This window comes from Pleurodeles waltl, chromosome 10, assembly GCF_031143425.1.
Source record: "Pleurodeles waltl isolate 20211129_DDA chromosome 10, aPleWal1.hap1.20221129, whole genome shotgun sequence".
Taxonomy (NCBI): Eukaryota; Metazoa; Chordata; class Amphibia; order Caudata; family Salamandridae; genus Pleurodeles; species Pleurodeles waltl.
In genome coordinates this window covers 727,264,055-727,286,850 of record NC_090449.1, presented here as the reverse complement: position 1 = coordinate 727,286,850, position 22,796 = coordinate 727,264,055, and the positions used below count along the sequence as shown (strand labels likewise).

General features: G+C 48.9%; 1 protein-coding gene across 2 annotated transcripts in view; it reads right to left on the bottom strand.

Moving 5' to 3' along the window:
• KIF5B (kinesin family member 5B) overlaps window positions 1-22,796 on the bottom strand; it is an 811,383-nt gene that overhangs the window by 464,399 nt on the left and 324,188 nt on the right. For both annotated transcript variants that reach the window (XM_069211250.1, XM_069211252.1), the window contains exon 13: window positions 8,765-8,833. In XM_069211250.1, coding sequence (XP_069067351.1) covers window positions 8,765-8,833 — 69 coding nt within the window. The remainder of the gene's footprint in view (window positions 1-8,764; window positions 8,834-22,796) is intronic.

The following is a 22,796-nucleotide window of genomic DNA, read 5'->3' as shown; positions in this document are numbered from 1 at the left end:
TCTTCCAGTAATACCCTTGCGCATCGGTAGGTGGTGTCGGTCAACGCCACAGGTGCCGTTGGCATTGTAGTCGCAGTGATGATGTCGGGAGAAGCACATAGACTCCGTGTTAGCGCAGTCACGTCAGTAGTTCTTTTCTTTCCGTGCCACGCGCTGATCCTGAGAGAGCTACCCTGGTCTATTTTTGACCAACTTTGACCCTCCAAGACCTGTTTCAAGCCGTGCGAGGACTGTCACCGCATGATGTCGGTGACAGATCCGAATTGGGTTTGTTTGTGGTGCCTTGGGCACAACCACAACCCGAAGTTGTCCTCCGAGTGCCGGGCCATGCACCCAAAGGCTTTGAGGGAGTGGTCTCTCAAGTTTATGGCGGCCCAGCGCTCAACTCCACGTAGGTCGCGGTCTCGCTCAAGAGGAAGGTCTCGAGATCATTCGCAGAACCACCACCATTCTTCTTCCTCCAAATCTTCAGGTACAGGTACGAAGAAGTCAAAGAGGTCCCGTCGCCCTTCGAGTTCGTCCTGATGCTTGGCTGATGCGAAGCGGGAGGAGTGTCGACGCACGAATTTCCGGGAGCCGGACTAACCCCCGCCCAACTCAAAGAGTTTTATGAGGCCATGCGCCTCATTTTTGGCTGGTCCGAGCCTGACAAGGCGCCTTCAGGCCCAAGGGGTTAGGTCGAGAGGCCTTCGGGTCGGCACCAGCGACTCAGGCCATCAAGGTTCCCTCCAGATCCGCTCGTACCACAAGACCTTCCCTGGCGCCGGTTCAATTGTCGATGCTCCCGATGTCGGTACCGCCCACTATTGACGTCGACCCGATCCTTATCCCCTATGACTCAGAGTCGGAGTGGCGTCCGTCAGCGCCGCCTCTGCCCTCAATATGGCCTACTCACTCCACGTCGGATTTGGTCACTTTTCCTTATGGGTACGAATTCGGAGAATAATTGGAGGGGTCCCTGGACACTTATGAATACCATCTTTGGACTGGGCACAGGAATTGGGCAAGGCCAGCAGAGTGGACACTTCTCCAGACGCTGGCATGCTGTCTCCTCCTACCGTGGCTACAGCGGAGGAAGAGACTTATGCTATGGTGGTCAATAGGGCGGCTGAGGTCATTGGCCTTGAGCTACCTACTGTAGAGGTCAGGTCCAATCTCCTGACGGAGGTGCTTCAACCAGGGGCTTCCACATCTGAGCCCCTTTTGCCATTCAATGAAGCCCTCACCAACATCCTTTTGGGTACTTGGTCCAAACCAAACACAGGGGCTCCTGTGAACAGGACTATCGCACACTGCCATCGGCCCGCCCCAAACAACCCTAAATTCTTGTCCCAACACCCCACGCCTGAGAGTCTTGTCATCCAGGATTCCTGTTCCTCAGGCGCATTTCCTTCCGCACCCCCAGATAGGGAATCAAAAAGGCTGGAACAATTTGGGAAGATGTTTTCTTCCTCCAGTCTCACACTGTCGTCTGTGAACACCGCATGCCTTTTGAGCCGCTATATCCACTCTCTGAGCAGATCGGTTGCTACGACGATGGCCTTGAGACTCCACGCCTGGTTGCGTACTTCTGGTTTTTTGGGAGATGTCCAACAGTCTCTCATGGACATGCCCATTGATGGCTCCTGTCTCTTTGGAGACAAGTCAGACTCAGCCTTGGAGAGTTTCAAGGACTCCCGGGCTACGGCTCGGTCCCTTGGTCTTTTTCCGCTGCCCCTTGCCCCCAGCGGTTTGCCTTTCGCCCCTTTCTTGGCCAGGGAAGAGGCTCCCTGTCGCGTCCCTCTCTCAGCCACTGTGCCACCCATGCTGTTCAGCCTATGCGTGGCCGGGGACGCGGAATCCCAGGTGGGCGTGGGACAGGGAATCAGAGGTCTACCCAGTCCACTCCTGACCTCCCTGCAGCCTCCAAACCCTGCTGGTCCGTCCCCTCACTTCAATTCAGTTGGCGGCAGGATTCGCCGTCACCTGCCCCACTGGGAATCATACCTACAGACAGGTGGGTTTTGCAGATATTCGAAAGGGCTACTCCCTCCCTTTGGAATCTGCACCATTAGCCATGCCTCCTCCATTCAGTCACCTTCCGGAGGATCATTTTGCACTTCTCCGCCAGGAAACCGCAGCTCTCTTGGCCAAGGGAGCCATAGAGAAGGTCCCTGTGCCAGAAGTAGGTCGTGGTTTTTATTCTCGCTACTTTCAGGTGCCGAAAAAGGACAATGGCTTACGTCCTATCCTAGACCTTCGAGACCTCAATTACTTCCCCAAGAAGGAGAAATTCAAAATGCTCATCCCTCCTCAGGTTCTGTCTGCCTTAAACCCAGGAGACTGGATGGTAGCACTGGACTTGCAGGACGCTTGTTTCCACATTCCCATCCTGCCTACAGACGTTACCTACAATTCATGGTAGGTCACAAGCACTATCAGTTTACTGTGCTCCCCTTCGGACTTACCAGCACCCCTCGGGTGTTCACAAAAAGTGATGGTGGTGGTTGCAGCTCATCTGCGCAGGTTAGGTGTTTCAGTCTTTCCCTACCTCGACAACTGGCTGTTGAAGGCGGACTCACCCCAGAGAGTTGTCTTCTACCTTCAGACTACAGAGAGCAGCCTGCACACGCTGGGATTTACTATCAACGTGTCGAAGTCACACCTGACTCCCGCTCAGACGCTCCCTTTCATCAGAGCTGTTCTGTACACAGTGCAGTTTCAGCCTTATCCTCCCAAAAAGTGAGTTCAAGATATTCAGGCTATGATTCTGATCTTTCAGCCTCTGTCTTGGGTTTCAGTCAGACTGACTCTGAAGCTGCTGGGCCTCATGGCAGCCTGCTAGTGACACATGCGGGCTCTGCAGTGGGACCTGAAGTTCCAGTGGGCGCAGCATCAGGGGAATCTCTCTGACATGGTCCAGATCTCAGAGGGGACTGCGAAAGACCTGCAGTGACGGCTTTCGAATCCACATTGGGTCCGCGGCAGATCCCCAGCCTGATCTATCTATAGTGACAGATGTGTTGCTTCTGACTTGGGGCGGCCACATGGGAGAGGTGGAGATCAGAGGCCTCTGGTCTACGGCGGAGTCTGGGCTCCATATCAGTCTTCTGGAGCTCCGGTCGATCAGGCTTGCGTTAAAAGCATTTCTTCCCTCTCTCAAAGGGAAAGTAGTGCAGGTGTTCACAGACAATACTACCGCCATGTGGTACTGCAACAAACAGGGCGGAGTAGGGTCCTGGAATTTTTGTCAGGAGGCACTACGCCTCTGGACATGGCTGGAACATCAGGGCATTAACCTGGTGGTTCAACATACAGCGGGTTCCCTCAATGCCGGAGCGGACAAACTGAGCCGTCGATGCACAGCTGATCACGAATGGCGTCTCCATCCGGAGGTGGCGCAAGGTCTCTTTCCGCAGCAGGGAGAGCCTTGGTTAGATCTGTTCACCTCCGCAGAGAACGTGCAATGTCAGCTGTTTTGCGCATTGGAGTTTCCAAGGTGGCACTCGCTCAGAGACACTTTTCGTCTTGAGTGGAACTCTGGCCTCCTTTACGCCTTTCTGCCTATACCACATCTGCCCAGAGTTCTCAAGCAGATCAGGAACGACCAGGCCCAAGTCATCTTGGTGGCTCCGGACTGGGCACGGAGAGTATGGTATCCGGACCTACTGAGTATGGCGATCGATTCTCCACTCAGACTGCCTCTTCGGGCAGATCTTCTGTTGCAGCAACAGGGGATGGTTCTCCACCCAAACCCGTCCAATCACCACCTTCATGCGTGGAGATTGAGTGGTGACAGTTGACGACTTTTGATCTTCCACCCGAAGTCAGTGATGTTATCTTGGCAGCCAAGCGTCGCTCCTCCAAAACGGTATACACCTGTTGCTGGCATAAATTTGTGACTACGGTAAAGCCCTTTACGCAGGGACCACACATAAACTTAAACGCAAACTCCAGAGAATCCAGAACACAGATCCAGGACACCTCGTCCTTGGCCTCCCCCGCCACAAACGAATCTCAACACACCTCAAATCCCTTCACTGGCTCCCCATAGACAAGAGAATTACATTCAAGATCCCATCCACGCACACAAATCCCTCCACAACACCGACCCAACCTACCTCAACGAAAGAGTGAACTTTCACACTCCCACACTCAACCTCTGATCAGCCGACCTCGCCCTAGCCACAGTCCCCCACATCCAACGCACCACCACAGGAGGCAGGTCCTTCTCCTACCTCGCCCCCAAAACCTGGAACTCCCTCCCCACCAACCTTCGCAAAACAAAAGACCTCCTGCTCTTCAGAAAGAATCTCAAGACATGGTTGTTCGAACAGTGACCCTTCTTGCCCCCCCTTAAGCCCCCTCCAAGCGCCTTAAGACCCTCACGGGTGAGTAGCGCGCTCTATAATTTTTTTTTATTGATTCATTGATTGATTGGCATGGTGCACCAACAAATCTGTTGATCCCCTTTCTGCCCCTCTTTCTGAGGTTCTTTTGTTCATTCTTTCTTTGGCCCAGCAGGACTCTGCTTTGGGCACCCTTAAAGGGTATTTATCTGCCATTTCGGCCTTTCTTAGGCTACCTGATCAGCCCTCACTCTTTAAATCTCCTATTGTGAATAGATTCCTTAAAGGTCTCACTCATTTATTTCCTCCAACTCCATTTATCATACCTCAGTGGGACCTCAATCTTGTCCTTACTTACTTAATGTGTACTCCCTTTGATCCGATGCACAATTGCCCTTTACGGCTCCTCATTTCAAGACTGTCTTTTTTGTTGCCATCACTTCTGCTCGCAGAGTGAGTGAGCTTCAAGCCCTTTCGTCCAAACCTCCATTCTTTTCTGTGCACCCTGACAAAGTGGTGTTGGACTTTAATGTCCATCACCCTGCCTACTTTTTATGCACCCCCACATCCTTCCCACGAGGAGGAGAGACTCCACCGTCTGGACCCAAAAAGAGCGTTGGTATTCTACCTTAATCGTACTAAAGATTTCCGGGTGGACGATCAACTCTTTGTCGGATATGTGGCTGCAGAGAAAGGGAATGCGGGGCAAAACGTTCCATCTCTCGATGGGTACTTCTTTGCATCAAGATGTGCTGTGCTTTGGCCAAGAAACCCCCTGAGGGCTTGTGCAGTCATTCCACCAGAGTTACTGCTCTGCTGTTAGCACGCAGAGTTCCTGTCCTGGATATTTGCCAGGCAACTACGTGGGCATCCCTGCACACGTTTTCTAAACACTACTGCCGGGACAGTCAGGTCCGTCGGAACGGCTACTTTGGTTGCTCGGTCCTGCAGGACTTTCTAGTATGATCTTGGTTCGCAGCCCACCTCTGAGGATGGCATTGCTTGGGTATCTATTCTAAGGTAAGGAATCCACAACTAGAAGTCAGATACACAGGTTTACTTACCTTCGGTAACAAAATATCTGGTAGAGACATATTCTAGCTGCAGATTCCTTACCAACCCACCCATCCTCCCTGCTTGTGAACTGATTTCTAGAGACAGGGATTCCCCCTTCAGGTCCTTAGCTCTGGCGCACCAATCTCTGTGTTCTTAGCAGCTCTGCGCTTTGGCGTGGAAAGTCGTTAAAAGAAACTGACGTCACTGTGCTGAGGCACCATCTATGTACTACTCCCGACGTCATCACATCGACTACGACGACGCCCGAGGAGTCGACCGACGCCACCTACCGACGCGCAAGGGTATTGTTCTAAGAAAAATCTCAGAATCCAGCCTTCGTTACCGAAGGTAAGTAACTTGTAGAACTACACAGTTTCTAGTGCTAGTTGCATGATCCCATGTACTCTGGGGGTTCCTTAGAGGATCCCCCAGTTCAGCATGAGCAGCCTTACGGTGTCTGGATGCCAGCCCACGCTGCTGCCGACCCCAGACACTGTGCTGCCCCCTGCTGATGAGTCTAACTCAAGTAAGGAAAGGCAGAACAAAGGATTTCCTGCAAGAGAGGGTTGTGACCACCTCTCTCTTTGAAATAGGTGTCTCTGGGCTGGGGTGGCCTCTGAGCGCTACCAGACTGCTTTGAATGGCACATGTGGTGTCCTATTTGCATAATCCAGTTTGCACCAGCTCAGAAACCCCCAGTTCCCGCTCTGGCACTAAACTGCACAAAGGACAGCAGAGTAACCACCCCCCTGTCCAGTTCCTCCCCCTAGAGCGGTGCACAGAGGTGGCCGGTGGATTTTGCCATCTTGGAAACAAGGTTGGCAGAAGTCCGTTGGAGCATCTAACTGGTTAGGCCAGGTAGATGATGCCCCTGACCCCCTTTTAGGGCTAATTAAGGGCTTCCCTGAAGGTGGGTCCTCAGATTCTGTCGAGCAAGACTCCTAAAGGAACTCTCTGCAAGACATCTTCTGCTCTTGGCCTCCGGAGCCGCTGCATGTCTGCTTTTGGAACTGAAACAAGACTGTTTCCAGTTAGGAGGACTCTCACTGCAACATTGTTTCTCCAACTCCTGCAAGATTTCTGCAACATCCATGGCTGTGCATCCTCGAGGGTCACAAGGACTCTGCCTGCATCCAAGAAGCAAGAAGGAATCTCCCTTGGAGTGAAGGGAGTCACTCCACTGCATCTGAAGGCACCTCAAGACGACATCAACCAGCGGCTGGATCCTTCTGTCCCACAGACAATGAAAAGGCTCTGCTCACAGGGGTGGTTCTGTTGTCCTCCCTGGGTCCCCTTTGTCTTCTGACCAACTGGGGAGACTATGGGCCCTTGCTGCAACCACTGGAACGGAAACCCTGTGCACCGTGACTGCTGCTCTTGCCAAGGCTTGCTGACACTTCCTCCAAGAATCCCCAGCCACCAGCACTCCAACTCAAAGATCAGCTTCCACTGTACAGCTCCTGCAACATGGGACTCCTGTGCTGCTGAGGCCTCCATGTGACTTCCTGTGCCTGCTACCAGAGGGTCACTCATGGGAGCTCCTCTGACTCTGGCTGGCTTTCCTCGCTGCTGAAGGCCTACCCTGATTCTTTTCCAAGGGACAAGTCACTAGGACCCTGCTGGTCTAAAACAACCTACAATCTTCCCTGCATCAGCTATTTACATTTGCCAAGGCTTGTTGGTGGCCCTGCTGGACACTGAGCTTTCTGCAATCTGGCAACCAACGTGGGACAGATCGTGGGCGATTTCAAGGATCTCCTGCCTCCCGTGGACTCGGCTGCTGGATATCTTCCTTTGACCGTCCTGCAGGCACTTCACCTGCCTGGACAACTGAGGATGGTCTGGACACTGTCCCCTTGTAATCACTTATGTCCCCGCTTATGACTATCAGCGAGGAGCCTATGATGCTAACAATATGTTACTTGAAATCATTCTTCTGCATCTATGAAATCCTCACTGAAGACAAACATCACCCATTCCCTCCCTAAGCAACCATCCCCTCAACAAAAACAGTTGTCAATATTATCAGTAACATTTTTATATTCAAAACATTAGATATTGTTGCTCAAAAAGACATGAGGCTGTGAGGCAAAATGGTAATACAGTGCATGCTGGGGGACACAAACTACTGGCTTCTTAAAGGAATAGTTTAAGCTGGTTGCAGCTTATGCAATCTGGATCAGAGAAGCACCTTTTCCTTAATTTGTTTCTTTCACTGAGTAGAGTAGCACATTTCTTTCATCTAGGTGCTGCAATGTGGTCTTTACACCCTTTGAAAGGAAGTCTGATGACCAGTAGATATAGCAAATTTCAGAGTACAGGTTTAGGCACCCTTGATAGTATGCTGCATAGACAAATGTGGGATCGCATTTTTCATTCATCTTCACAATATCAAGCATCCAACTTTGTCATACTGAGAGATGACTGGACTATCTTTAGTGCTGAAAAATGGCAACTTCTGATCTTGAGAGGAATGCAGCACGATTTCACATCAGCTTTCATCCTTTGGTGGTATCATCAACAGGGGACCAAAGAGAGAGGCTCAGGGAGAGCTGAAGACAACAGCTATGTAACAACAAATCTACTGAGACTTTCCATGTTTTAACAAAGTTTCCATACATTCCTTTCTTCTAGGGAGTCGTGCCACACATTTGTGCACTAAGTCCTGAGAGCACAAGGTAAGCAACTTAAAAAGAGCTGAAGTAGCAAGTAGTACTCACAATAGTCACTAAGGTATGGTATACTTTCCAGCACATTATTAGCTACTGGCTCTCCTGCTTAGTCGTTGCTTTAGTAAGGAGAACGAAAGTATGACATGAGGTAACAACTAAACTAAGACCAGCAACATGAGAGATTATAGTTTTGAGAGGAAAATAGCTCTGCAACATCAGATGTGAGCTAAGATTTCACCAGAGACAAGAGTAGAGCTGTAAATTTTGAAAAAAGCCAAAGTAGGCTGTGGACATGAATTAAAGCACTGTGTTGAAGTAAAAGCAGCCAGCCCCCCCTTAAAATAGGTGGAAAAGGAGTGATATGCACACGTTCTAGATGAACTATGACTTTTCATGTTTTAAGGTTCAGAGGAAGGAGGCACACTAGCTGGATTTCACCTTAAGATACACAGTGGATTTAGAAGGAAAAGGAACAAAAATCAAATGTTTTAACAGGGGAGGGAAGCTCACCTAAAGTGAGAGATGTTAAAATAGGATGGTCATATAGGAGTAGGAAGGAGCAGATGGAAGAAAGAAAGTAGAAGGCTGATATTGAGATATCGGAGCAAAACATCTGCAGGAAAAGGAAGGCAGCAAATAATGAGTGAGTCAATTAAAGAGTCCTGTATGGATGTAAGGTCATGTCTTGCAACATGTGGTCTAACTCACCTCCTCCTGATCCAACATTTGCTGCTTCAACTTTTCTACCAACTGGCTTTGCTGATTAATTTCTTCATCCTATGGAAGTGATTGCATAAATTAATTCAACATGAAAAGTACATTGTTTAAACATTTCTGAAATAAATTATTTCAAACATGCAAAGAAAAAGAGTGAAAAATAATACATCAAAACTATTTTGTTACATTTGTTAGAGCCCACCATGATTCCATACCATCTTTAACTCCTCCTCCTAGGGAAGACAGGTAAAAAGTGCTCCAGGTAAAATAAAGTTTGAAGATCTTTTCAAGTGGCGCCTTCCCTGATTTGGCCAGTCCCTTTAACTTCATCACACTACATCACTCTATTTCCCACTAATCCCTGCATCAACCCCTCTCCAAGGTTGCAGTCTCTCCTACTCCAGGAAGTACTTCAAATCACTGATGGAGGCCCAGTAAAGCAGATAAGACTTCCCAGTGGGCTTCCCTCTGCTTCTAACAGTATTATACCTCCCTGAATTCATCCAAAGTTTAGAGTACCTCCTTTCATGGACCTTGCTGGCAAAAAGGTCTTGGTAATTACCAGGACAGGCAGATTTTGGTGTGTAAAGCACCTACGCCAACATGTCATTTTCCAAACAATATAAGCAAAAGTTATCTCACTTGCCAAATTCCAGACATCTTGGTGTCAGATTTTATCAGTGCAGTAATTAGTGCCTCTGGCACAGAAGACAAGGAATCACGCCTTTGATGGTTTTGAAAGAAATCTTTTAGTGAGTTCCACTCCCACAGCTGACGGGTGGACAAACAGAATTACAATATAATCGATTGTCGCTTCTGGAACATGAGCCCCCCAGTGGATTGCGCGCTCTCATACCTAGGATGACTCCCAACACAACTGTTTCACTTGGTAATTTTTGGAAGCTGCTTCTCAGTGGGTTACACAAAGGTCACAATTGGGTGTGCTCCAGAGTTATAATTATAATAATTAGACTTTTTATTTCTGTGGAAAGCTGCACCTTCCAGTGGGTTGCACTTCCACCTCTTCTAGGTGGAGCAAAGACACTCCTTCATTGCAAAGGGACTATGCCCTAAGAAGCACTGTAGTTGGTATGAGTATTTTCTTCATTGTGCATTTCGTCTTGCGACAATATTCTCCAGGAGATGGTCCTGCTCAACAGTTACATAAAGCAAAAGTGTGTGTTTGTATACATACACATATATATTTAAATACCCAGTTTTTAATAGTCAAATTAGATCCATACAGAACTGGGCAACCTGATACAGTGTAATGAATAAGAAAAAACATTAAGTCCTCAGACTTTAAATTATATTCACATGACACCCCCAAAAGCCTAGGACACTATTTTTAGGAACAACTTTTACTCGAATATATTGGAATTCAGATGAACTAAAATAGATATTTCCATGCTGTAGGGAAATGCCTCCCTTGGCATGGTTACCCCCTAACTTTTTGCCTTATGTTGATGCCAGTTATGACTGAAAGTGTGCTGGGACCCTGCTAACCAGGCCCCAGCACCAGTGTTCTTTCCCTAAACTGTATCTCTGTTCTCACAATTGGCACCGCCCTGGCACACAGATAAGTCCCTTGTAAATGGTACCCTTGGTACCAAGGGCCCTGTGGCCAGGGAAGGTTTCGAAGGGCTGCAGCATGTATTATGCCACACTGGGGACCCCTCACTCAGCCTATGCACACTGCCTCACAGCTTGTGTGTGTTGGTGGGGAGAAAATGACTAAGTCGACATGGCACTCCCCTCAGGGTGCCATTCCCACATCCCACTGCCTGTGGCATAGGTAAGTCACCCCTTCAGCAGGCCTTACAGCCCTAAGGCAGGGTGCACTATACCACAGGTGAAGGCATAGCTGCACAAGCAATATGACCCTGCAATGTCTAAGTCCATTCTTAGACATTGTAAGTGCAGTGTGGCCATATTAAGTACATGGGCTGGGAGTTTGTTATTAAGAACTCCACGGCTCCATCATGGCTTCTTTGAAGACTGGGAAGTTCGGCACAATAAACCCACACTGATGCCAGTGTTGGTTTTATTGCAAAATGCACAGAGATCATCTTAGAGATGACCCATGTATTTTACCCACTCCTCTAGTATAGGGCTGACCGGTATGTGCGTGCCTGCACTATGCCCCTACAGTGTCTAAGACAAACCTTAGACATAGTAAGTGCAGGGTAGCATAAAAAGTATATGGTCTGAGAGTCTGTCAATTACGAACTCCACAGTTCCATAATGGCTACACTGAAATCTGGGAAGTTTGGTATCAAACTTCTCAGCACAATAAATGCACACTGATGCCAGTGTGGGATTTATTGTAAAATACACTCAGAGGGCATCTTAGAGATGCCCCCTGAATACCAGTCCGACTCCTAGTGCTAGGCTGACCAGTTTCAGCCAGCCTGCCACAACCAGACGAGTTTCTGGCCACATGCGGTGAGTGCCTTTGTCACTCTGTGGCCAGGAACAAAGCCTGCACTGGGTGGAGGTGCTTCTCACCTCCCCTGCAGGAACTGTAACACATGGCGGTGAGCCTCAAAGCTCATGCCTGTTGCTACAGCGCCCCAGGGCATCCCAGCTAGTGAGATGCCCGTGCCTCCGGACACAGTCCCCACTTTTGGCAGTAAGTCCGGAGGAGATAATGAGAAAAACAAGGAGTCACCTACCAGTCAGGACAGCCCCTAAGGTGCCCTGAGCTGAGGTGACCCCGGCCTTTAGAAATCCTCCATCGTGAGTTTGGAGGAATCCCCAATAGGAATAGGGATGTGCCTCCCTCCCCTCTGGGAGGAGGCACAAGGAGGGTGTAGCCACCCTCAAGGGCAGTAGCCATTGGCTACTGCCCCCCAGACCTAAACACACCCCTAAATTTAGTATTCAGGGGCGATCCTGAACCCAGGAAATCAGATTCCTGCAACCTACAACAAGAAGAAGGACTGCTGACCTGAAAGCCCCGCAGAGACGACAGAGACGACAACTGACTTGGCCCCAGCCCTACCGGCCTGTCTCCAGCCTCAAAGAACCTGCACAGCGACGCATCCAGCGAGACCAGCGACCTCTGAGGACTCAGACGACTGCCCTGCACCTAAAGGACCAGGAACCTCCAGAGAACAGGAGCACTGTTCAGAAAATTCAACAATTTTGCAACTTTGAAACAACTTTTAAAGAGACTCTCACTTCCCGCCAGAAGCGTGAATCTTCACACTCTAAACCCGACGCCCCAGCTCGAGTCCAGGACAACCCACACCGCAGAGAGGACTCCCAGGCGACACCGACGACGTGGACACCCTAAGTCGACTTCCCTGCACCCGCACAGCGACGCCTGCATAGAGGTTCCAGAGGCTCCCCTGCCCGCGACTGCTTGGTAACAAAGGAACCCGACGCCTGGACCAAGCACTGCACCCACAGCCCACAGGACCGAGAGGAACCACCTACCAGTGCAGGAGTGACCAGCAGGCGGCCCTCATCCTAGCCCAGTTGGTGGCTGGCCCAAGAAGCCCCCCTGTGCCCTGCCTGCATCACCTAAGTGACCCCCGGGTCCTTCCATTGCTTTCTATAGCAAACTCGATGCCTACTTTGCACACTGCACCCGGCCGCCCCTGTGGTGCTGAGGGTGTATTTTGTGTGCTTGTGTGTGTCCCCCCCAAGTGCTCTAGAAAACCCCCCTGGTCTGCTCCCCGAGGACGCAGGTACTTACCTGCTAGCAGACTGGAACCGGAGCACCCCTGTTCTTCATAGGCGCCTATGTGTTTTGGACCCTCATTTGACCTCTGCACCTGACCGCCCTGTGTTGCTGGTGCTGTGGCTTTGGGGTTGCCTTGAACCCCCAACAGTGGGTTGCCTATGCCCAGGAACTGAGACTTGTAAGTGTCTTACTACCTGACAAACTAACCATTACTTACCTCCCCAGGAACTGTTGATTTTTGCACTGTGTCCACTTTTAAAATAGCTTATTGCCATTTTAACAAAGACTGTATATGATACTGCTTTTATTCAAAGTTCCTAACTTACCTGTGTGGAGTACCTTGCATTTTATGTATTTACTTCAAATTTTGAACCTGTGGTTCTTAAAATAAACTAAGAACAGATATTTTTCTATATAAAAACCTACTTGCCTGGAGTTAAGTCTTTGAGTGAGTGTTACTCATTTATTGCCTGTGTGTGTACAACAAATGCTTAACACTACCCTCTGATAAGCCTACTGCTCGACCACACTACCACAAAATAGAGCATTAGAATTATCTAATTTTGCCACTATTCTTCCTGTAAGGGGAACCCTTGGACTCTGTGCACACTATTTCTTACTTTGAGATAGTATATACAGAGCCAACTTCTTACAACTGTTATCAGTGTGGGTTTATTGTGCTGAGAAGTTTGATGCCAAACTTGCCGACTTCAGTGAAACCATTATGGAACTGTGGAGTTCGTAATGACAAACTCCCAGCCCATGCGCTGAGTATGGCCACACTGCACTTACAATGTTGAAGGATGCACTAGACACTGTAGGGGCACATTGTTCATGCAACTATATCCTCACCTGTGGCACGGTGCACCCTGCTTTAGTGCTGTTCGGGGCCCACCCTCCTGCTCAGGTTTTTGGAGGACTTCAGAAGATTCTTTACTTTCATCCTTAGGTGTCTCACAACCCTTCCCTGGGGAGGCTTTGTAACCCCCTTCTTTTGGTCACCCCCAGTGGTCACCCTTGTCTTGACCCAATGGTCTGCCTTCTTTCCCAATTCTTGAGGAGAAATTAGACCGGGGTCTACCAGATATTGATGCACTTTTTCAACGAAGCAGTCCCTTAAAATGTGTTCTTTTATAAACAAGTTATAAAGCCCATCATAGTCATGCACCTCACTCCCAGCTATCCAACCATCTAGTGTTTTCACTGAGTAGTCTAGGAATTCAACCCAGGACTGGCTCAAGGTTTTATGAGCCCTCCTGACCCTAATTCTATTCTCCTCACTGGTGAGTCCAAAGCCCTTAATCAGGGTAGCCTTCATGTGGTGATAGGACTCAGCGTCTGCACCAGTGAGCGTAAGGATCCTATTACTACACTTGACCATGAACAGTTCCCAAAGGAGAGCTCCCCAGTGAGATTTTTTCAATCTTCTGGTTCCACAGGCCCTCTCAAAGGCTGTGAACCACTTGGTGACATCATTACCATCCTCATTTTTGGGGACAATACCTTTGGGGGTTTTAGGGGTATCAGAGTGCTCTCTGCCCCTAAGTATTAAGTTGCTGCCACCATCAATGGGGGCTATGCCCATTTCTCATTTCCCCCTTTTTATAGCAAAGGAACTCTCGCTCCAAAGCTAATCTTTTGGCCATCCTTGCTAAAAGGAGGTCCTCTTCATTGAGGCTGCCCTCAGCACAGGAACCAGACTTCCGTGTGGGATACTCAGATCCTGTGAGTACTATCCTTGGAGTCGGAGCACTGAGGCCCTGTCCTCCCTAGTTAGGTTAGGAGTGGGTGGGGGGGTCAAGCTCCTAATCCCTAAATTCTTCCCCACCTGAGAGGGTATTATCCTCTTCAATAGGGTATTCCTTTGCATACTCTGCCAACAGCTCCTAGAGCTGAATCTTGGTAGAACTAGTTTTAATCTTTTTGAGGCCAGAGAAAGACCTTACCTCTCTCATCTTGAGATGGAGGTAAGGAGTCAGGTCGAGTTGTATAACCATGCCCTTTGGGCTGCTCATTATTTCACTGAGGTTGGGGACTTCCTTTAGGAGCTAAACCTACTTCTAGCTACTTACCCCTAACTATATTAACTTTTAAAACTCAAAAGGAAATGCTAAAGGGGACTTAACCAAGGCCCTAGCTGGACTTTCAAAAATTTAGAAAAAAATGGTCCAATTCAAAATCAATTGAATCTAAGGGAAAATTTGGAATTTAGTTGTGTAATCAGATGTTGGCTGAGTAGTCCAGCAAATGGAAAGTCGTAGACTCCACCACTGATCCACCAATGTAGGAAGCTGGCTCTGTATATACCATTCCAAATTGAGGTATAGTGTGAACGGAGTACAGTGGATCCACAAAGGCTTAACAGAGGCGAAAGTAGATAATACTAATAATACTAATGCTCTCTTATGCGGCAGTGTGGTTGAGCAGTTAAGCTTATCAGAGGGTAGTGCAAAGCATTTCTTGTACACACACAGTCAAGAAATGAGGCACATACTCAAGTCCAGGCCAGTTTTTTTTTATATAGCAAAAATATATTTAGTTACTTTATTTCTAGAACCAAAAGGATCTTTGTTGCAGGTAAGTAAGTACACTTATAAGTTCCTTTCAAGCTTATATATCAAATGCACTTTGTTTAGGTTTTTCGGATAAAACAGTTTACACATAAGTAACACTTTTCAATTTCAAATGTTGACAGTCATTTTTCATAGGAACCAATGCAGTCCTAGGGGAGCTAAGGTGTAAGCACAGTTAACAGGTAAGTACTCGACTTACGATCCCAGTCTTCGGGTGTTAGGATGTCCACAAGCCAAAGTTTAAGTTGACCCCAAAAGTGCACCACCAGTGACACAGGGCCTCCTGGGTGCAGAGGTCAAAGTTGATGCCGGGTTTTCAATGGAATCCTATGAGGACTGGGGCACTCCAAAAGAAATAAGTTGCAGGTAAGTACCCACCATTTCAGGACATAGACTTTGGGGGTTGACATAAGCATTGGGAAGGGGGGCACAGGTCAGCACCGAACCCACACCCTTAGCGGCACAGGGGCGGCCGGGTGCGGGGTGCAAACACAGCATCGGGCTCCCAATGATTTTCAATGGGGGAACCCCAGGGGCAACACAGATGCTACAGGCTGGGTCCAGGGAGTTGTTTGCGGAAAGCCAAATGCTGGGCAGGTAGGAGGCGCGTCTACTGGATGATGCTGGACAGTCAATTGGATTCCCCAAGGTCAGGGTGCGGCAGGTGCAGGAGTACCTTTGGGAATTTTCATTGGATCTGGTCGCGGCCGAAGGGCCTTTTGGCTGCAGTGGTCAGTGTGCTGTCCAGGAGGGGTCATTCCAGGGTGGACTCGAAGTCAGAATCGCCTGGGGACCTTCTCTATATCATGTGTATATGTGTACCTGGACAAGGGCCATGAGCGTCGGCTGCAGAGTGGGCAGGTCTTGCCGATCCGGGCAGGTTCTGGCATTCTTCTTGGATGTTTCTTGTGGACAAGGCCGCTGTCCTCAGGAGTTCTTGGTCCTCTGCAGAGCAGGCAGTCCTCTGGGAGTTTGTAGAGATTGCTGGTCCTGCACTAGCTTCCACTAGCTGGAGTGCCGTGGGGCACTGTAACAGGAGGCCTGAGGCTTTGAGGCTCACCGCCAATTGTTGCAGTTCCTTTAGGGGGGAGCACAAAGGCTCTCACCCCATGGGGTCAAAAATGTGTCTGTTAGTGGCAGGCAGGCACAGACCGGTCAGCCCTATACTAGAGGGGTGGGTAAAATACATGGGTCATCTCTAAGATGACCTCTGTGCATTTTACAATAAAACCAACACTGGCATCAGTGTGGGTTCATTGTGCCGAGAAGTTTGATACCAAACTTCCCAGTCTTCAAAGAAGCCATGATGGAGCCGCGGAGTTCGTAATGACAAACTCCCAGCCCATGTACTTAATATGGCCACACTGCACTTACAATGTCTAAGAATGGACTTGGACATTGCAGGGGCATATTGCTTGTGCAGCTATGCCTTCACCTGTGATATAGTGCACCCTACCTTAGGGCTGTAAGGCCTGCTAGAGGGGTGACTTACCTATGCCACAGGTAGTGATTGGTAGGCATGGACCCCAGAGAGGAAGGCCATGCTGACTTTACCTTTTTCTCTCTACCACCACACACAAGCTGCACTGGAAGTGTGCATGTGTTTGGTGAGGGGTCCCTTGGGGTGGAATAATACATGCTGCAGAACTCGGGGGCCCTCCCTGGCCACAGAGCCCTTGGTACCACTGGTACCTTTTACAAGGGACTAAGCTGTGTGTCAGGGGTGTGCCAATTGTGGAAACAATGGTACAATTAGGGAAAGAACACTGCTCCTGGGGCCTTGTTAGCAGGATTTCAACACACACTCAGTCAAGTTAGCATCAACGTCAGACAAAACGGGGGATAACCATGCCAAAAGGGGCACTTTCCTACACCTATATCTCGCATGTACTGTCAGAACTACAGTGGATTCCTATTAGGAAGCTAGTAGCTTTCCAGACTATGCACAGCTCACAAAGCCCTTCACGACATAAGTTTTGAGTAGGTTGAGAAGAAATTTTATGATACATTTCAAGGAGATCCCTTCAATAGCCACCTCAAGAACAGTATTAACACCTAAAACAGCGCGCTGCGGAGTGGCAAAAGCTTTATTTTATACATGTACAAAATTTGGAACAAAATGCCACTGCATCTCAAAGTTAAGTCCAATTAAATCTGTTACAGAAAGCAACTTAAAACCTGTCGTCTTTTTTCATCTAGGGTGTCCATTTAGTTTTATAAACATTCTCACATCTTGTCAGGAAAACTATTGCCAGTGTTGTTAAGTTCTTCCCTCAGCAAAAACGGTTCCCCTTTTCCTTGTGCCCACATTGGTTATAGCGGCGTCCTCACACCCGGTGGCTTTTGCAGAGGCTGTTCTTAGAACTAGCTTCTTCAGGTTTAACTGCCACTCAAGATGGTGGCCCCAAATCTTTGTGAGGTCAGCGCTCTAGTGTTTCTACATTAGTCTCGTGCTGAAGCTTCCCTCTAGCTGTTTCTCTCTGGGAGCTGTGCACTTCAACTGTCATCCTGAGGGGAACGAGAAGTGTTCCTGAGGCACTCCGTTTCATAGAGATATATTCAAGTTTTGTGTACTCACCTGTCAGCAGACTGGAACCGGAGTACCACCTATCTCCATAAGCGCCCACATTATTTTTGCTCCTGTTTGACCTCTGCACGTGACCGGCCTGGTGTTGCTGATGTCGGATGTTGCCTTGAACCCCCCAACGTTGGACTACTTAAACCCCGGAGATTTAACCCGTAAGTGTGGTACTTACCTCTGAAACTGTACTGTACTTACCTCCCCCAGGAACTGTTGAAAATTGCAGTGTCCACTTTTAAAAATATATTTTTGCCATTTTAATAAAAACTGTGTACAATATTGAATCTATTTAAAGTCTCAACTATTACTATGCAAAGTACCTTTCATTTAATGTACTTACCTGCTAAATGAATCTTGTGGTTCTAAAAATAAACAAAATGATATTTTTCTGTATAAAAACCTATTGGCCTGGAGTTAAGTCATTGACTGTGTGTCTTCACTTATTGCTTGTGTGTGTGTACAACAAATGCTTAACACTACCCTCTGATAAGCCTGACTGCTCGACCACACTACCACAAATAGAGCATTATTATTATCTATTATTGCCTCTGTCAAGCCTCTTGGGGAACCCCTGGACTCTGTGCACACTATATCTCATTTTGATATAATATATACAGAGCCAGCTTCCTACAGTAGGGCTGTAAGGAAATGCCTCCTTGGCATGGTTACCCCCGGACTTTTTGCCTTTGCTGATGCCAAGTTGTAATTGAACGTGTGCTGGGACCCTGCTAACCAGGCCCCAGCACCAGTGTTCTTTCCCTAAACTGTACCTTTGCTTCCACAATTGGCACAGCCCTAGCACTCAGATAAGTCCCATGTAACTGGTACCCCTGGTACCTAGGGCCCTGATGCCAGGGAGGGTCTCTAAGGGCTGCAGCATGTCTTATGCCACCCTGGGGACCCCTCACTCAGCACATGCACACTGTCTCACAGTTTATGTGTGCTGGTGGGGAGAATATGACTAAGTCGATATGACACTCCCATCAGAGTGCCATGCCAACCCCACACTGCCTGTGGCATAGGTAAGTCACCCCTCTAGCAGACCTTCCAACCCAAAGGCAGGGTGCACTATAACACAGGTGAGGCCATATGTGCATGAGCACTATGCCCCTACAGTGTCTAAGCAAAACCATAGACATTGTAAGTGCAGGGTAGCCATAAGAGTATATGGTCTGGGACTTTGTCAAACACAAACTCCACAGTTCCATAATGGCTACACTGAAATCTGGGAAGTTTGGTATCAAACTTCTCAGCACAATAAATGCACACTGATGCCAGTGTGCAATTTATTGTAACATACACCCAGAGGGCATCTTAGAGATGCCCACTGAATACCAACCCGACTTCTAGTGTGGGGCTGACCAGTTTCTGCCAGCCTGCCACAACCATACAAGTTGCTGGCCACATGGGGAGAGTGCCTTTGTCACTCTGTGGCCAGGAACAAAGCCTGTACTGGGTGGATGTGCTTCACACCTCCCCCTGCAGGAACTGCAACACCTGGCGGTGAGCCTCAAAGGCTCACCCCCTATGTTACAGCACCACAGGGCATCCCAGCTAGTGGAGATGCCCGCCCCTCCGGCCACTGCTTCCAGTTTGGCGGCAAGGCTGGAGGAGATAATTAGGAAAACAACCAGTCAGGACAACCCCTAAGGTGCCCTGAGCTGAGGTGACCCCTGCCTTTAGAAATCCTCCATCTTAGTTTTGGAGGATTCCCCCAATAGGATTAGGGATGTTCCCCTCCCCACAGGGAGAAGGCACAAAGAGGGTGTAGCCACTCTCCAGGACAGTAGCCATTGGCTACTGCCCTCCCAGATCTAAACACCCCCCCTAAATTTAGTATTTAGGGGCACCCCAGAACCCAGGAAATCAGATTCCTGCAACCTGAAGAAACAAGAAGGACTGCTGACCTACAATCCCTGCAGAGAAGATGGAAGACGACAACTGCTTTGGCACAGCCCTACCGGCCTGTCTCCTGACTCGAAAACCTGCAACCAGGGACGCATCTAAAAGGGACCAGTGACCTCTGAAGCCTCAGAGGACTGCCCTGACTCCCTGGACCAAGAAACTCCAGTGAGCAGCGGCTCTGCTCAACAACCAGCAACAAACTTGCAACTTTTCCACAACTTCAAAGACCTCACTCTTCCCACCGGAAGCGTGAGACTTCACACTGTGCACCGGACGCCCCGGACTAGAGATCCAGAGAACCAACACCACATGGAAGACTCCCTGGCGACTGTGACCCCGTGAGTAGCCCCAGATGACCCCCCTGAACCTCCACAGTGACGCATGCAGAGAGAATCCAGAGGCTCCCCCTGACCGCGACTGCCTGTAACAAGGGACCCAACGCCTGGACCAAGCACTGCACCCGCAGCCCCCAGGACCAGAAGGAACCGAACTTCAGTGCAGGAGTGACCCCCAGGCGACCCCCTGCCTAGCCCAGGTGGTGGCTGGCCAGAGAAGTCCCCCTGTGCCCTGCCTGCACCGCTAGAGTGAGCCCCGGGTTCCTTCATTGAAACCAATACAAAACCAGACGCCTGCTTTGCACACTGCACCTGGCCGCCCCTGTGAGGGTGTGTTTTGTGTGCCTACTTGTGTGTCCCCCCCCCCCCCCCCAATGCTCTACAAAACCCCCCTGGTCTGCCCCCGAGGGTGGTGTACTTACCTGCTGGCAGACCGGAACCAGAGCACCCCTGTTCTCCTAGGCGCCTATGTGTTTTGGGCACCACTATGCCCTCTGCACCTGACCGGCCCTGAGCTGCTGGTGTGGTAACTTTGGGGTTGTCCTGAACCCCCAACTGTGGGCTGCCTATGCCCAGGAACGGAGACTTGTGTCTTACTTACCTCACAATCTAACCAATACGTACCTCCCCCAGGAACTGTTGAATTTTGCAGTGTCTACTTTTAAAATAGCTTATTGCCATTTTAACTTAAACTGTTTACGTTATTACTCCAATTCAAAGTTCCTAACTCACCTGTGTGGAGTACCTTGCATTTTATGTATTTACTTCAAATCTTGAACTATAAAAACTATTGGCCTGGAGTTAAGTCTTTGAGTGTGTGTTCCTCATTTACTGCCTGTGTGTGTACAACAAATGCTTAATACTACCCTCTGATAAGCCTACTGCTCGACCACACTACCACAAAATAGAGCATTAGCATTATCTAATTTTGCCACTATCTTACCTTTAAGGGGAACCCTTAGACTCTGTGCACACTAGCTCTTACTTTGAGATAGTACATACAGAGCCAACTTCCTACAAGGGTGTACCCATTTTTCTCAATATTTAAAACCCACTGATCTGATGTTATGGATCTCCATTGTAGTAGAAACTGGGACACCTGTCCTCCCACTGGCAAAGCATGCTCCAAGATGGCAAAACTAGGGCTGCTTTCCTGTGGCATTGGCCTGGGAGGACGAGTAAGAGAATGACTGATGGGTGGCTCCCCACTGTCTGCCTCTGCCCTGTCCCTTGAAATGTCTATAGAGGGGATTGGACTGCTGCTGCTGGTATTACTGCCTTCCTTGAATGTAAAAGTTCCTGCCAAACTCACTGAACCTCTGAAACAGCCTGTAATCCCTGAACTGCAATTGAAAGCCCAAATATCTTTCTGTTGCCTTGCTATCCTTAAATCTCTCCAAGGCAGAATCAGCATTGGCACCAAACAGTCTCGACTCATCGAAAGTCAAATCCATCAAGGTGCTTTGCACATCCAGTAAGAATCCAGATCGTCTCCGTGATGTGCGCCCCCTCGTAGCGACATAAGTCCTGTTCGCTCTTGCAACCAAATCAGCTGTATCCAGGCCCAAATGAATGGCTTGGCAAGCAGCAGCCTGGTAGTCGTTCAGCAACTCAGCCTGAACATCCTCCAGTGATTTTGGAACCACTGCTTTAGCTGAGTCCATCAAAGCATGAACGATTGGTCCCAATAAACAAGTTGCAATGGTTGAATTCAGAGCCATATTACCAGAAGAAAACATCTTTTTTGCAGACTGGTCAATCTTCTTTGACTCCCTCTCTGCTGGAGGGGGGAGAAAGAGGGGGGAGGGGGGGAGAAAGAGGGGGGGGGAGAATCCCACAAGACAACTTGGATGAATAGGAAGCGTGTACCACCAAACTCTTAGGTATAGAATGAGTAGATAAAAACAGAGGATCTCCTTGAGCAGAGTTATATCTCCTGGCAATAGTGATGGATACTGCAGAGGATGACATGGGTTCCTGCCTAATTTCTAGAATCGGCTCAGTCAATGCCTCAAATGTAATAAAGACTCTGATGTTGAAGAAGAATGCAACACTTCTGTTAAATTAGGCATGAGCTCAGTTGATGGAAGAGGCAGTTCCAACATATTCTCTGCCTTCCTTATCACTGAATGGTATGATGTGACTTCCAGTGGAGGAACACCTTGTGAAGACAACAACTCCAATTCTGAGGAAGTATCCAACCCACTTTCCACTAGTATCTGGATACAGTGACTGTATTTCTCCCTCTTCCATTTCCCCTTCTCCAAAAGCATACTGTTCCTCTTCAAGAAGACTCTGCGCTTCCCTTCAAGACCTTTGTCTTGACAACGTCAGTCAAGCCAGTACCGGCGTCCGTAATGTCGATAACTGCGCCGGTGACTTCAGCACTTGTGTAGAAGAGGCAAAAAGAACTGGAGTCGAATGATGTGACACCGGAGGATATTCAGCCTATGTCAGAGAGGGAGCAACCGGCGACACCTGCTGAACACGGACTGGCAAAGGAGTAGCCTTTCTCGGCACCAGAGTCGGGCAGAAAACCTGGGCCATCGGCATAAAGGGCATAAATGGCACCTGCGGATACTGTGCAGAAATCCTCCTAGGGGATATGAAAACGGAAACATGGGGCCCTCAAGCACACCAGATCGATTAATTGTGCTGCAGAAAATGCTTAACATACCAATTAAAAAGTTTGAAATATCAGATCCTTGAGTAGGAAAAGCTGGATACCTCTGCTCCTTTTGAGGAGGCACAGGAGATACTGTATATCTTTAACCTGCTCCTGATCAGGATGTCCATGCAAAGTCGATGGTGGTTTCGGACTTGAAGGCCTCGCTGGAGAGTCCACTGGAGATGAAGCCAGAGTCACCTCCTCTCAATCTTCATCTACCTCAAACAAGGGGTCACCAACTTTGAAGACTCATGTCTTGAAGAACGACAT